General features: G+C 49.5%; 4 protein-coding genes and 1 long non-coding RNA gene across 11 annotated transcripts in view; 1 reads left to right on the forward strand and 4 right to left on the reverse strand.

Annotated features, from left to right (window-relative positions):
- Positions 1 to 3,871, reverse strand: part of LOC103156404 (protein Z-dependent protease inhibitor-like) — a 6,480-nt gene extending 2,609 nt beyond the window's left edge. Inside the window, exons 1-2 of the mRNA XM_007578440.2 lie at positions 3,698 to 3,871; positions 2,787 to 3,075 (exon numbers count right to left, since the gene is read on the reverse strand). Of these exons, the coding sequence (XP_007578502.1) occupies positions 2,787 to 3,072 (286 nt within the window). The 5' untranslated portion in view covers positions 3,073 to 3,075; positions 3,698 to 3,871. The remainder of the gene's footprint in view (positions 1 to 2,786; positions 3,076 to 3,697) is intronic.
- Positions 3,872 to 4,404: 533 nt separating this feature from the next.
- xrcc3 (X-ray repair complementing defective repair in Chinese hamster cells 3) lies at positions 4,405 to 6,989 on the reverse strand. 2 transcript variants are annotated; one of them, XR_001659691.1, is made up of 8 exons: positions 6,744 to 6,989; positions 6,318 to 6,455; positions 6,033 to 6,245; positions 5,770 to 5,924; positions 5,482 to 5,694; positions 5,321 to 5,358; positions 4,667 to 5,215; positions 4,405 to 4,611 (listed from the first exon to the last, which is right to left on the reverse strand). XR_001659691.1 is itself a non-coding variant. In XM_007578436.2 (7 exons), exons 1-7 carry the CDS (start codon positions 6,796 to 6,798, stop codon positions 4,930 to 4,932), a joined length of 1,098 nt encoding a protein of 365 aa, XP_007578498.1. In that variant the 5' UTR covers positions 6,799 to 6,989; the 3' UTR covers positions 4,405 to 4,929. The 2 variants fall into 2 exon arrangements, 1 of the variants encoding a protein (XP_007578498.1); XM_007578436.2 differs by having other exon boundaries at positions 4,405 to 5,215.
- An 83-nt stretch (positions 6,990 to 7,072) lies between these two features.
- The window catches only part of LOC103156402 (transcription factor IIIB 90 kDa subunit-like), a 13,649-nt gene continuing 5,974 nt past the window's right edge, over positions 7,073 to 14,747 (forward strand). For 2 of the 4 annotated variants that reach the window (XM_016664340.1, XM_007578433.2), the window contains exons 1-6: positions 7,074 to 7,224; positions 7,923 to 8,117; positions 10,666 to 10,746; positions 10,823 to 10,996; positions 11,619 to 11,650; positions 11,734 to 11,806. In XM_016664340.1, the coding sequence (XP_016519826.1) occupies positions 7,934 to 8,117; positions 10,666 to 10,746; positions 10,823 to 10,996; positions 11,619 to 11,650; positions 11,734 to 11,806 (544 nt within the window). In that variant the 5' untranslated portion in view covers positions 7,074 to 7,224; positions 7,923 to 7,933. Of the gene's footprint in view, positions 7,225 to 7,922; positions 8,118 to 10,665; positions 10,747 to 10,822; positions 10,997 to 11,618; positions 11,651 to 11,733; positions 11,807 to 14,747 lie in introns of all 4 variants that reach the window. The other 2 variants (XM_016664339.1, XM_007578435.2) reach the window with 2 other exon arrangements.
- LOC103156401 (BTB/POZ domain-containing protein 6-B-like) overlaps positions 12,156 to 14,747 on the reverse strand; it is a 4,014-nt gene continuing 1,422 nt past the window's right edge. Inside the window, exons 3-5 of one of the 3 annotated variants that reach the window (XM_016664342.1) lie at positions 13,994 to 14,084; positions 13,791 to 13,909; positions 12,156 to 13,375 (exon numbers count right to left, since the gene is read on the reverse strand). In XM_016664342.1, coding sequence (XP_016519828.1) covers positions 12,343 to 13,375; positions 13,791 to 13,909; positions 13,994 to 14,084 — 1,243 coding nt within the window. In that variant the 3' untranslated portion in view covers positions 12,156 to 12,342. The remainder of the gene's footprint in view (positions 13,376 to 13,790; positions 13,910 to 13,993; positions 14,085 to 14,747) is intronic. The other 2 variants (XM_007578429.2, XM_016664343.1) reach the window with 2 other exon arrangements.
- LOC107833925 (uncharacterized) overlaps positions 14,110 to 14,747 on the reverse strand; it is an 823-nt gene continuing 185 nt past the window's right edge. The window contains exons 2-3 of the long non-coding RNA XR_001659695.1: positions 14,186 to 14,240; positions 14,110 to 14,130 (exon numbers count right to left, since the gene is read on the reverse strand). This is a non-coding gene — a long non-coding RNA (uncharacterized LOC107833925). The remainder of the gene's footprint in view (positions 14,131 to 14,185; positions 14,241 to 14,747) is intronic.

Below are 14,747 nucleotides of genomic sequence, written 5' to 3' on the forward strand. Positions count from 1 at the left end.
CCAGTTTCAAAGTCCCTACACTGGCTCCCTGTAGCTCAGAGGATAGACTTTAAAATACTGTTGTTAGTTTATAAATCACTGAACGGTTTAGCACCAAAATACATTAAAGATCTGTTATTGCTGTACCAACCGTCTAGACCCCTCAGATCTTCTGGTTCTGGTTCTGCTCTGCATCCCCAGAACCAGAACCAAACGAGGAGAAGCAGCATTCAGCTTCTATGTACCACAGATTTGGAATAAACTTCCAGAAAACTATAAAACAGCTGAAACACTGAGAGCCTTTAAATCTCAACTTAACCCACCTGGTTGGAGCTGCTTATGGCTAAATTAGGGTTAGAGTGGGTTTTGATGTCTTTGATGTTTTTATCTTTAGTTTTTATCTATTTATGTAAAAGTGGCGAGTGATTGAGGGTCATTGCGCGGTCACAGAAAAACCCTGTAAACTCTAGACTAACAGGTAAAAATAGTGCACAAAAATCCATGTAGGACGGCCAAGTCCTAGCGCAAAAATTCGCGTGACAGGTGGACGGAGCCTGGATAATACCTGGATAACACCTGAATAATACCTGGATAATACCTGGATAATACCTGGATAATACCTGGATAACACCTGAATAATACCTGGATAATACCTGGATAATACCTGGGTTAAACGGACGGTGGAGACCTGCGACACCAGGCGCTTAAATACCGTAACAAAAGTTTGTTTTTATCCTTTTTCTAAAAATCTTTTTCATTTTTTTCTTTTTCCAAACTCTCTTTCTCTTTCTTATTGTTTATTCAATGTCACATGCTGTTTTTATTTTGTTTTTTAATTATGTAAAGCACCTTGAAATGCCTTGATGCTGAAATGTGCTATACAAATAAAATTTGATTGCTCAGTATTTTTCTATTTAGAAGTTAAATATAAATTTCCATACTAAATACTTAATTAGCAAAAAAACGATATACTTAGTTAGCAAACCAAATATTTAAATTGTAAATTAAATATATCCATTTTGTAAAATATTACATTGTACGGAAGAGGATTAGGTCCACTGAAAAAAATATTCTTAATTCAGACTTCCTGTTTTCTGTGGCTCTAACCCTCTTCTGTACAATTTGGAACTAAATATTTATCTTCCTAACTAAATGTTTAGTTCGGAACTGTGACATGTAAATGAAAGAATAACTTAAGCTGAACCTTCCGTTTTCTCTAAGAATTATAGCTGTTAAGTTTTAAGTTTGCAGACGGCGGGCCGTCCTCTTCCGGGTCATGCTGGGGTCGCGGCTCACCTGGCAGAATCTGGGGGTCCAGTCCGGTCAGGGTGAGTCCCTGCAGCAGCTGGTTCTGGGTNGCCTTTAAATCTCAACTTAAAACCCACCTGTTTAGAGTTGCTTATGGCTAAATTAGGGTTAGGGTTTTGATGTCTTCGATGTTTTTAATGTTTTTATCTTTAGTTTTTATCTATTTATGTAAAAGTGGTGAGTGATTGAGGGTCATTGTGCGCACAGAAAAACCCTGTAACTCTAGACTAACTGGTAAAAATAGTGCACAAAAATCCGTGTAGGACGGCGAAGTCCTAGCGCAAAAATTCGCGTGACAGGTGGACGGAGCCTGGATAATACCTGGATAATACCTGGATAATACCTGGATAATACCTGGATAATACCTGGATAATACCTGGATAATACCCGGGTTAAACGGACGGTGGAGACCTGCGACGCCAGGCGCTTAAATACCGTAACAAAAGTTTGTTTTTATCCTTTTTCTAAAAATCTTTTTCTTTTTTTCTTTTTCCAAACTCTCTTTCTCTTTCTTACTGTTTATTCAATGTCACATGCTGTTTTTATTTTGTCTTTTAATTATGTAAAGCACCTTCAAATGCATTGCTGCTGAAATGTGCTATACAAATAAAATTTGATTGATTGATTAGAGAGAGAAGCTCGGTCGTCCAGGAGGGACTCTGAGCAGAGCCGCTGCTCCTCCACGTCGAGAGGAGCCAGTTGAGGCTCAGGCATCAGGTCAGGATGGACGCCTCCCTGGTGAGGAGATCATGTCCCACTGAGAGGAGGGGAAGACCCAGGACACGCTGGAGGGACGATGATCCTCGGCTGGGAACGCCTCGGGATTCCCCCAGAGGAGCTGGAACAGAGGCTGGGAGAGGGAAGTCTGGGCCTCCCGACCTGGGCTGCTGACCCCGCGACCCCGGATAAAAGGAAGAAGATGGATGGATGGATGGATGGATGGATGGATAGATGGATGGAGCCTAGCATGCTAACTAAATATTCAATTTGATTGCTCAGTATTTTTCTATTTAGAAGTTAAATATAAATTTCCAAACTAAATACTTAATTTGCAAAAAAACTAAATATTTAGTTAGCAAACCAAATATTTAAATTGTAAATTAAATATATCCATTTTGTAAAATATTACATTTTACGGAAGAGGATTAGGTCCACTGAAAAAAAATATTAATTCAGACTTCTTGTTTTCTGTGGCCCCAACCCAATTCTGTACAATTTGGAACTAAATATGGAGCTTCCTAACTAAATGTTTAGTTTGACTTTAAATATTTAACTTACTAACTAAATATTTAGCTTGTGAATTACATATGTAGTTTGGAAAATATTTATCTTCCTAACTAAAAGTTTAGTTCGGAACTGTAACGTAAATGAATGAATAACGCGGCGAAAAAATGACTTAAACTGAACCTTCCGTTTTCTCTAAGAATTATAGCCGTTAAGTTTTAAGTTTGCAGACGGCGGGCCGACCTCTTCCGGGTCATGCTGGGGTCGCGGCTCACCTGGCAGAATCTGGGGGTCCAGTCCGGTCAGGGTGAGTCCCTGCAGCAGCTGGTTCTGGGTCGGCCCGCTGGTTCCGCTGAGCAGAGCTAGCATTCCCGCAAAGACAGTGAGCGGAGCCAGCAAGACGTTGTCGTCGGTTCGGCCCGCCACCGCCCGGTACAACCGCGCCCCGAAGTCTGCGCTCCGGTCCAGGAGGTCCGGCTCAGCGGGATCGGGAGTCTGCAAGATCGCGGGCCCCGCCAGGAGGAAGAGGAGGGCCAGGTGGAGGAAGAGGAAGGCAGCCATGGTCTGCAGCAGCAGGAACAAACACACATTAACATCAGTACAGGGAGGTCCAGAAGGTTCTGGAAGAACCGGATCAGTCCAGCACAACCCGATCCATCTAAAGCAGAACTCCGTCTGGTTCACTGCTGATCACATGATCAATACAGTCATTCCCAAACTAATGACAGATAATCACTCTGGAGCTCCCCAGGTGTCAGTTACCATGGCAACAGGTGGAGGTCAGTTACCATGGTGACAGGGGAAGCATCTTGCTGCTAAAGACCCGGAATTGAATCAAACTGACGGATCCGGACCGGGACTGGATCTGGGATCCGGTGACTCAGACCCGTTAGTTTGGTTTGAACTGGACCCGACCAGAACCAGAACATGCTGATGAAAACATCAGGAACTCGGAGCTTCCTCTGCTGATCGATCATCTTCATCATCATCATCCGGTCAGCGGGGCCACGCCCTCTGTCGGTCATGACGTCGTTGTTGTTTACGTTTTATTTGATAAATCATGTCATCAGTTTGAGGATATTAATAATCTACTGATCAGCAGCAGGAATGTGGACGGAAAGATGAGCTCACTGATCGATAACTGATCGATAACTGATGAGGCTCTGCAGCCAAAAACAAACCTCACCTGCAGCTCGGCGGCGCCTTTTGATCTTCGGTCTTTCTGCTGTGAAAACTCACGCGCTGCGTCAACCACCGCAACACGGCCGGAAATCAGGGGCGCGGCCACGCTCTTTCAAAATAAGAGCTAAAATAAAACAGAACAGAGCCGACCCAGTCCGGTTCTCCAGAACCAACCTGCAGTTTCTAGATAGGTTTCTGCTCCAACACACCTGGACCGGAACCGGCCCTATGAACATCACAGGTCCGGTTCCATCGGTAGCTGCCATCAGTGACCCGGGGACCGGCTTCGGTGCTGCTTTTAATTTGTAAAACACTAACGCTCTTCCGGTAGTCTGATGATCGCTTTATTATGGAGAATCAGCGCAGGCGCAGTGCTGCCGCTGCGCCCAGAACCAGAACGGCTCTGACCCGGAGGGAAGCGGGATTATTGGGAAAAAGTTCGAATCTTTTAACCCAGATTAGGATTTAAAATGATCCGTTTATAATTACTGAATTTCAATGGATTCCTTTTTTCATCTGGAGTCCATTCGGTACCAAACAGAACCGGTTCATGTACAGAAGAACCGGGTCAACACAATCAGACCACGGGTCTCCTACCTGGGGCTCCGGAGCCGCCAGTGGCTCGTTGGACCGTCCACAACAGATCCATAACGTTTTTAAGTTTCCCTTTTTTGCATTAAATATCCATAAATAATTAGATTAAAATACAAATAACATCAGATATGTTTTAATTAGGTTGGAGTTTATGTATTCTTAGTTTTTCCATCACTTTCAATCCTACAAAACAAAAAAACAAACATACAAAAAAACTTTACAACTTTTTATCTTTTTTGACCCTAAAAATAAATAAATTTATTTACACAACAGGAGTATCAAGTCTGACGTTCTGATTGGCCACAGGCAGGAAGTCATCACCACCTGACGTTCTGATTNCTGACGTTCTGATTGGCCACAGGCAGGAAGTCATCACCACCTGACGTTCTGATTCTGAGTTCTGATGTAAACAAACGTTTCTGGATCATTGAAGGTTCTGGTGGCGGCAGACGGGTTAAACTGTAACGGATCCCAGGGAGAGTCCTGACGTCCTGGGGACAGTGAAGGCATTATCATGACCTGAGGTGGTTCTGACCCGGAATGACAGTCATCATGATTCCACTCTGGACCGGAGTCCCGAGCTGCCGGACCCACCAGAACCTCATTCTGACCCAGCTGAAACCCAGAAGCATCTCCATCGGGTCAGACGGAACAAAGAGGAAGCGGCAGAACCATTTCCTGCTGAGCTACATCAGGTCCAAATGGAGCCAGAACCGGGTCCAAAACCCCGCGGAGCCCCTCCCTCCACACGGCGACGTCCCGGCTGCTCCGGGCCAGGTGAGGAGCGAACACCACCTCCAACCTGCGCAGAGCGCTGCTCTGGTCGCCACGGGAAACAGTCACCTGGAGACGGCGCATCATCAGCCGAACCGTCACCTGATTGGCCCAGGCCAGACCGAGGGCGGGACTCACTGAAGAGGACGGAGAGCTGGGCAGGTAGACAGGCAGACATGAGGTCAGGATGAAAACGCTTCGGGTTTACCTGGAGGACAGGTTTACCTAGAGGACAGGTTTACCTGGAGGACAGGTTTACCTGGAGCTGCTCTCTGGTTGGTGGAAAACATCTGTGACCTTAAACAGATAAAAAACAAAACAAAACAGGAAGTAACCATGACTACTGATCTGAGACGTCTTTCAAGTGAGGACAGGAGACAGGTGTGTGTGTGTGTGTGTGTGTGTGTGTGTGTGACCCACCTGGTTGATGCAGACAACAGGGGTGGTGAACTCGTGGCTCAGGTGATGCACCATGGAGGAAACGGTGAGCAGCTGCTTGTTCCTCTCCAGCCAATCACCAGGCTGGAACTCGCACCTGAACAGCGCCGCCACCGAGTCGACCACGACCAGCCGGACTCGGCCCTGGGCCAATAGGAGCGCGGCGCGCCGAGACAGACACACCTGCAGCGAGTCCTGGGGATCAACACACCTGTGAGCCTACGGTCGGCCAAAGACGCCACACAATCTGAGGTCAGAGGTCAAACGCACCAGGTCGGCAGCGTGTTCCAAGTAGATGTTGTCGGAGAAGCGGAGGCGGCCAATCAGAGATGGCGGGACGTCAGATCGCAGCGACGTCTGCTCTGAGATCAGCTGCTGCAGCCGCCGGATGGGGAACGGATCCTCGGTACAGATGTACAGCGCACCTGGACGGCAGAGGTCAGAGGTCATGGAAGGCTGGGAAGGTCACCGACACCCTGCGTACGCATGGTGCGTTCACCGACACCCTGCGTACGCATGGTGTGTTCACTGACCTGCACTCAGGCCTCCGTGCTCCACCGGATACTGCACAGACAGGCACAGCTGCAGGCCCAGCTGGGTCTTCCCCGCTCCGCTCTCTCCCGCCAGCTCAGTGACGCCCCCCACTGGCAGTCCTCCGCGAAGCAGCTGGTCCAGAACCGGACAGCCAGTTCCGAGCCGCAGACCGGACTCCAACCTGCGGCACTCACCTCGTTGCAGCTGGAGGGCTGAGGGACACACACACTGCTGTTAGAACTGAACATGACGTCACACTGTGTGAGCCAATCAGATAATCTAACCTGTGATTGGCTGACGGGTCCTGCAGGCGGTGGCGGCAGCATGGAGCAGCTCCTGGACATCTGGGCGGGACAGTCCGGTCATTTTCTGAAGATCCGGCTCAGAGAAAACCAGAACCTCCCGAAAAGACTTCAGATGAGCTGGGGGTTGAGGGGAGAAAACACGTTACTATGGCAACGACACATGGTGATGGTCAGTGAACACAGCTGAGCCCAGAGGAAAGCCGTCAGCTTTAATGAGGCTCTTGTTCTGTTCAAATACAACCTGGGGGTTAATTAGAAAAATAATAAAGTTTGGGTTCATTAAATAAAGCCGACGTCACTGTATGACATCAACGATGAAGGTCTGAGTGAAGCTCAGACTTCTGCTCCAGGCGGACCAGTTCAAATCTGGGTTTGGACTCTGGAGTCCGGTGGAGCAGCTGGTACCTCTCTGAACTGCGGAGATGATCCGCGGTTTGAGCTGCAGCTGGTCCCAGTTCATCTCTGCGGTACCGGTTCTGGTTCTGACCAAATTTGTTTGTGAAAGCGTCACAACACTGACAAACTCCTTCCTGAGCACGTGACGTCATCGCTTGCCGCCGGGTCCAGAAAATAACTCCAGTTCCGGTACCGCTGCCTGTTATGGCCCAGTCCCGTTCGTTCCGCTTGTCCCGCCCCGGCCGAACCGAACAGAACTGGCGGTGGCGCGAAAAATGACGTAGATATGAGTCTGGATATGGATTGGCTCAGAAGTGACGTCAAATTTGGGCGCCACTTGGGGAAGCTAAACACAGATCAGAACCAGAACCAGTAATTGATCCATTAGTCTGAGTGGTTACGGTTCGGATGGGGCGAACATGAAGCCCAGCTGCTAGAACTTGAACCGCTGTTTGTTGGTTCTTCCCGCCTGGTTCCGGTACTTTACCTGGTAAGTGGGGCGTGTTCCGCTGTAGCTGGTGGTCCAGTGGTTAGCGACTCTTCCTTCGGCCGATTCGGTTGTGGGTTCGATTCTAGGTTAGGAGTTTCTACTTCCTAAATGAGATTTTGCTGTCAGACTGTTCTGGAGGTTCGGTTTGTTCGGAAGACATCTTTGGGTCTTCCATTGGTGTTGGATCAGAACCGATCTAGTTGATGATAAATTATCTCATTTTCTGCAGGGATTTCCAGCTACTGTTCAGGTCCAAACACCCTGGTTCTGGTTCTGGTTCATGAGCTCATTGTTTTGATTTGTAGATAAGCTGAATGGTTCTGCTCCAGAAACCAAACTGGGTCACAACCCTTCAGAACCTCTCAGAAGTGGAGCAGGAAGGGATCCGTGTTCACACCGAGGATCCAGCAGTGAAACATTCGTCTCGTTTTAAAATGTGGACGATGTTCATGAATAACAAATTCAAACAAGACCTTTGTCTTCAGCTCACAGCTGTTAAATGACTGACGGGTGTTCTGCAGCGATTTAGGTCCAGGTCCAGACTCACTGAAGCGCCCTCAGCATAATACTCCCACCACTGTGTTCTCTGCCTCTGTCTCTTTTGATCTGACTAAAGGAAACGAATGGCTGCAGGACGCAGAATCTGTTTCCAGATTGTTGTTGATCTATGCTAAAGAGGAACTGCTCCTCATCCTCAGGCACCGCCACCATGAGCTCCAGGGTGTGCCGGACCTGTGGGGGGTCCGACATCGATGTGGACCAGGCCCGGGGCAGTGCAGTGTGCACGGGCTGCGGCTCGGTTCTGGAGGACAACATCATCGTATCAGAGGTCCAGTTCGTGGAAGGAAGTGGAGGCGTGTCGTCCGCTGTGGGACAGTTTGTCTCTGCTGATGGTGAGACCCGATTTCTCCACTGACTGGTAGGACCAGAACTGGGCCTGAACCAGTATTTCATTAAGAGCAGGGATGAAACCGAAGGAACGAATAGTTTCTGATTCCAAGGAAGATCCGATTCCCCAGCTAACTAACTAACTAACTAACTACTAACAACTAACCAGCTTCACACACTACAGGACAGGTCCACCAGTCCTCCGTCCCAGTTTGAGTTTAGTCTAGAGGACACTTTTCTTTTGAAACAGTGCAGACTCTAAACTCAGTTAGTTATCCGAGTTTAGAGTTGAAGTTTGCATGAAATGAAGCTGTTAGATTCAGCCATGATGGCACCTGGTGTTTGTGCCCACCCACTATGGTGGCTTCAGCACGAGGCTGTTTGAAGCATCAGCCATCAGGCTGCAGCCCCCCCACTGGGCCTCATGAGGCGGCCTGAACGTTGCTCTGCAGGAACATCAGCTACCAGGACAAACTGGACCTTACAGGTTTAGACCCGGCTCAGGTCGGGGATGAAACTCAACGACACACCCAGACCAGTTCCTGAAGAACTACAGAGATCCTCGATCAGCACCGACTCACTGAAGAGAGCCTCCTGCCACACCTGCCTGGCCTCCACATGAAGACTCTGTTCACGTTCACCTGACAACAAAACCACACCAGGTCAGTCAGCTGGTTGCCAGGCAACGCCAACTGTGTTAAGAGACCCTCACCTCCATGTAGACCTCCTGCTCAACCTGCCGCCACGCAGCACCACGTTCAGCTTGAAGGTGAACGCCTCGTCATTCTGGAGGAAACAGACCCACCGTAACGCCTGGTGAAAGACCGACAGGTGGGATTCAGGACAGGTGGACACACCCTGCACCCTCCAGGCACAGGAACCTGGAAAGGTGGAGCTTCATTAGCCCCTCGGCTGGTTTCTCCCTCAGCAGAGCAACACTCAGACCCAAAACAGATCGGTGGAGATTAAATCATTTCATTTGAATTTTTTCCAGTTTAAATTTTCTGTACAAACCTTATGGCCCAAATTTAGCACCGCAAACATCTCAAGAAATAAATGTACAATTAAATCTCATTAAATAATGCACAGTAAACATTTTAATCATCGTATTCATTGACTACTTTTAAACAAATAGAGGGGAGTCATTATATTTTTAGGCCTCCAGTCATTTGTGTCACGGTCTGGGAGCGGCCTGGTTGTGGGTGAAGCAGGAGTAAAATGATGCTCTGAACACGATGGAGCCGTCCGGCCTGAAGGTGCTGATGGTGTGACCACAGCAGGAGGCCAGCTGCCTGTTGATGGCGCGGACCATCACGTCTAAATCAGGACATCAGAGACGGTGAGACACAGACGCTCCGGCGCCAAGTTCAGTGAAGAAGAACTGACCGACTGCTTCAAAGTGAGGCATCTGCGCCAAAGGCACGCAGATCCACTGGTACCGATCCCGACACTCCGACTGAACCACACCTGCGGATGGAAAATCTGCTGAACAAATGAAGGTCAAAGGTCAGGAATGTTCTGGAAAACTGTCGTGAAGCAGCTGTGTTTCATCCTGCAGACTCAAAGTCATATGGGCCTTCAGATCTGGGTTCCAGAAACCCAGAAGAACCCAGAGAACAGCTGGAAGACCGTTTTTATGACCAAACTAGATGAACCAGACGTCTTATGCTAACATGTGAACTCTAATCAGAGGGCTGTTGAAGAGCAGCGCCCGGCCTCACTTTGAAATCAAACATTACTGATCGATCTGATTGTAGAGAAACATTTGACTTGGAGGAATCGGAGCTAAAATCTGCTCAGTTTTACCCTCCAACTGAAGCAGCAGCAGATCATCACCTGCCCCCTCTAGTCACTTAACAGTAGACAAATAATTCATATTCTGTAAAGATCTTCCTCCATGAAATGGGCTGGCTCGCCACATGCTGAAACTGGAAGCTCCGACTCCACTGAGGGAACCACTTGGACTCTGCAGCCAGGTGGGCTAATCACCTGGTTGTCATAGTAACCAGGGAGAGAGTCCAGGTGAGGATGCTTGGGGATGATTGCAGCTGAAAACCTCCTTAGTTCCCATGTGAGCGGTACTGGTACCAACCGGGCCTGGGCTCAGCTTCTCCTGTCAGAACCGCTGGGTGAGACTGAGCTGGACCTGGAGCCGAGGCTTAAACGGGTCGTTAGAACCCAGAATGGTTCCGACCAGGGATCCATAATGGAAACATTTCCTGCAGAAGCTTCTGAATTCTGCACCAAATATTATAATAAATGTGAACTGACTTTACTGGAAATTTCTCAAATATATTTTTTAGAAATTTATTTAATAAACTGTTTGCAGTTTAGGTAATCACTGTAATTCTAATAATAATCATGTTAAGTTTTAAATATGCTCTGAAAAGAATTAAAGATTTTAGGATCTAACATGAACTTTTCACATTTAATTTAACCGGCCTGCAGCCACAACCTCCATTTAGATATGAACATATAGAATCACTTAGACATATTTTAAAATGACATTCTTTGTTAAAATGACACTTTATTCAATGTGTCTGTCTGTTGCAGGTCCAGTTAAAGCTCCACTCCTCGGTTCTGGTTTCCACACCGGCGTCGGAAAGGAGTCCAGAGCCCAGACGCTGCAGAACGGTGAGTTCAGGACGTCTTCACCTGGGACGCTTCTCCAGGTGTGACTCCAGGTGTGTGTGTGTGTGTGTGTGTGCAGGTAAGCGTCAGATCCAGCAGCTGGGCAGCCAGCTGCAGCTCAACCAGCACTGCCTGGACACGGCCTTCAACTTCTTCAAGCTGGTCGTCAGCAAACACCTGACCAGAGGCCGGCGGACGGAGCACGTCATCGCCGCCTGCCTCTACCTGGTGTGCCGCACCGAAGGCACGCCCCGTATCCTAGCAACCAGCCACCTGCCCTGCTGTTTGTCTTCCCACATCTTAGTTTTTAGCCTCCATATTTTGAGCTTTTTATTTTTATTGAGATTATCCACTAATAAAAGTAAGGTACGTTAAATCTTTCTAAATAAAAATTGTTCTACATTTTCATGAAAAGCAAGTGTTTTTTCTTCCTTCATCTTAAATTTTTAGAATTTTTGTTAAATCTGCGATTACCTCAAATTACTAATCTCTCTTTAACTAGAACCTCAAACCTGATTGGCTCAGAAGCAACAAATGTAACGAAGGGAAGCTAATTCAGAAAAATGTAAATAATAAAAATGACTATTACAATCTAAAAAAGCAGAAAAATAAAAAGGAAGTTGTGTCTTTATTCTACGTAAATAAAAATCAATAAAAATCAAGTCCTGAAAATATTTCTAAATAAAAAATCATCTTCCTTTGTAAATAAAAACAGAAGAAATGAATAAAAATGTATTTTTATTGAATTTCCTTCCCTGTAAGTCGGATCAGCAGCTCCAGAATAAAGAAGAACCCGTTCAGAACTCAAGGAATCGTTCAGTTAGTGAACGATTCCTAACCGAATTGTTCAGTTTCTTTCCTGAACCGAGCTTCAGACATGCTACTGGACCTGAGCGACCTGCTGCAGGTAAGAGCGACATGTATGCTGCTGGACCAATCACAGACCGTCTCTGAGCTCTGGACCAATCACGGTGTGTTCTCTGTGTCCAGGTGAACGTCTACATCCTGGGGAAAACCTTCCTGCTCCTGGCCCGGGAGCTGTGCATCAACGCGCCCGCCATCGGTGAGACTTCCTGTCGCATCAGGTCACGTGATTCGCCTGTAACACGTCAAATTTAGCTAAAACGGCAGCGATTAGACCAGGCGTGTCAACTCCAGTCCTCTGCGGTCCCTCAGTTTTTAGATGAGCCTCAGGTACAAAACCCTGGAATGAAACGGCTTCATCTCCTCCTGGTGCAGATCGGCTCTCCAGAGCCTTAATGACCTGATTATTCTGTTCAGGTGCTGCAGCAGAGAAACATCTAAATGTTGCAGGACACCAGGACTGGAGTTTACACCTGCTGAAGAAAGGTGTATCTACAGTGACCTCTGGTGGTGGCTGCAGGAAACTACATCAGATAAAAACACTGCAGTTTCAGTCACACAAACTTTAATGATTGAAACACCTCAATCAGTCAGAACCAGAACCGCTAACGCCATCAGAACTGTAGCTAACGCTATGAAATCTGTACCTAATGGTATCAGAACTGTAGCCGCTAACACTATCAGAACCAGACTGTCCTTCCTGGATTGAGGCCTTTCAGCCCGTCAGGTCCAGCTTCAGCAGTAAAAGATCAGTTCTGGGATCTGTCCCCCCTGCACTCCGGTACCGTTGGTGCTGTCCGAGGAGCACTGGAACTGGAAGGTCACCTTCCCACATTGCACCTCGGTCATTCCCTCTTGTCCAAAGTAGCTGAGCTCGTTCCCGTCCAGGACGGCGCTGACCGTGTAGAAGGTGTCCTGCTCCACCTGGACAGGGTGTTCGAACCAGACGGGGAAGGTGCTGCTCGACCCGTCTGATAGAAACTTGGTGAGGTTCTGGGCCAGAAGGGTGCCCTGTCGCTTCAACTCGATCCTCACGCTGTACTCGGCCTTCCCACCACTCGACCCGTACAGGCCCAGCCCGGCCATGAAGATCCTGCGGTCCACGGCGAACTGGATGCTGTCGCAGCGCCCCCTGTAGCGCCATTGGTTGCTGCGGTAGGCGGATGCCTGGAAGCGGTGGCACCGCTGTGGCGCCAGGCCAACCCGTTTCCCCACAGGGAAGTCCAGTTGGGGTTTGTTGGTGGCGGTGTACCACAGGAAGATGTTGTGGGTCTCTGCCAATGTCAGAACCTCCGACTGCGCTGGTCCATCTGCAAACTCCTGCAGAGACATGGAGGGGACCCGGAGCAGGTACAGAGCCTTCCCAAGCACGGTCCGCTGGTTCCAAGGGGTCACTGCCAGTCCCTGGCGCCGGCACTCTGCCGCCGCCCAGCTCAACGCCGCCTGGAACACCGCCGCCTCACGGATGTTGAGTGTCTCCCTCTGCAGGACGATCTCCAGCGTGGGCTGGTCGATCTCACAGAACCCTTCAGACCGCAACGCCAGCTCGGCTTGTGCATCGATCACCTCCCAGCAGCGCTGCGTAAGCTCCGCCTCCTCAAACAGCCGACTCTGGGACAGCAGCACGCAGGCGTTCTTGGCCTCCAGGCTCGTCTCCAGGAAGCCCACGCACGCCTTCGCCACGGCAGGGACGATGTACTTCTTGGCGGCGTAGAGCGTGGCCAGAACCGTGTCGGCGTCCAGCTCCACCTCATCGCTGTACATGTACCTAAGACACAGGAGGGGACATTAGAGACCTCTGACCCAGATCTACTGTGGACCAGAACCCTGAAGAAGGTTCCAGATAAGAAGCTCCTGGGTTCTGCTGGTTTCTAGTGAAGACACCACATCTACTGATTGGGACGAGGCTCAAGACCCGTCAGAGGAAGCGACTGGACCTCTCTGAACCGCTCTGAAACTGCTCTGAATAGGTCCAATCCAGTCTGAACCTGTCTGAGTAAGACTTAGTGAGTCAACACTAAGGTTCGAACTCAGTCATACCCAATGTGAATAGATTTACTCGGCCTGAATGGGTCAGAACTGCTGTGAACATCCTCTGTCTGGGTCTGACTTTGATCTACAGCATTCTGAACCAAACCGTTCTGGTGGTTCAGTGGTGGTTCTGGAACCGTGTCTGGACTCACTTCAGCAGGGTGAGGAAAGCAGCTGGTTCCACGTCCGGGATGTGGATCTCCGACTGTCCTTCCGCCAGATCTCCATAGAACATGGCTCCAAACACGGAGCTGCCGACCGCCAGGACGTACTGGAACACAGACAGGAAATGGGTCGGAACCAGCCGGCAGTACCACACCAAGAGCACAGGATTGCTCCGGACCAGGTGCTGCACCTTATGAGCTGGGACCGTCTGCGTTTCTCCAGGCGGACCCACAATGAAGTGGATGTCGGCCATGTGCTCGTTGTTGAACATCAGAGCGTTCCTGCAGACAAACAGAAACCAGCAGTTGTCACCTGCCAACGTGTCACCTGTCAGCAGGCATCAGAGCGTTCCTGCAGACAAACAGAAACCAGCAGTTGTCACCTGCCAACGTGTCACCTGTCAGCAGGGGGCACCGTGTCACCTGCCAACATGTCACCTGTCAGCAGGGGGCACCGTGTCACCTGCCAACATGTCACTTGCCAGCAGGGGGCGCCGTGTCACCTGCCAACATGTCACTTGCCAGCAGAGAGGGCCGTGTCACCTGCCAGCAGGGGGCGCCGTGTCACCTGCCAGCAGGGGGCGCCGTGTCACCTGCCAGCAGGGGGCGCCGTGTCACCTGCCAACATCTCACCTGTCAGCAGGGGGCACCGTGTCACCTGCCAACATGTCACTTGCCCGCAGGGGGCGCCGTGTCACCTGTCAGCAGGGGGTGCCGTGTCACCTGCCAACATGTCACTTGCCCGCAGGGGGCGCCGTGTCACCTGTCAGCAGGGGGCACCGTGTCACCTGCCAACATGTCACTTGCCCGCAGGGGGCGCCGTGTCACCTGTCAGCAGGGGGCACCGTGTCACCTGCCAACATGTCACTTGCCCGCAGGGGGCGCCGTGTCACCTGTCAGCAGGGGGCACCGTGTCACCTGCCAACATGCCACTTGCCCCCGGGG

This window comes from Poecilia formosa, unplaced genomic scaffold, assembly GCF_000485575.1.
Source record: "Poecilia formosa unplaced genomic scaffold, Poecilia_formosa-5.1.2 Scaffold480, whole genome shotgun sequence".
NCBI lineage: Eukaryota > Metazoa > Chordata > Actinopteri > Cyprinodontiformes > Poeciliidae > Poecilia > Poecilia formosa.

Bases quoted from the DNA above. Each gene is read 5' to 3' on its own strand.
- xrcc3 (XM_007578436.2), bottom strand. From the start codon at position 6,798: ATGAACTGGGACCAGCTGCAGCTCAAACCGCGGATCATCTCCGCAGTT. The intron at 5,925-6,032 runs GTCAGTGAACAC...TCTGCCGTCCAG, and splicing joins GCACGGAGGCCTGAGTGCAG to GTGCGCTGTACATCTGTACC. The intron at 5,695-5,769 runs GTGCGTTTGACC...GTTGATCCCCAG, and splicing joins TGGAACACGCTGCCGACCTG to GACTCGCTGCAGGTGTGTCT.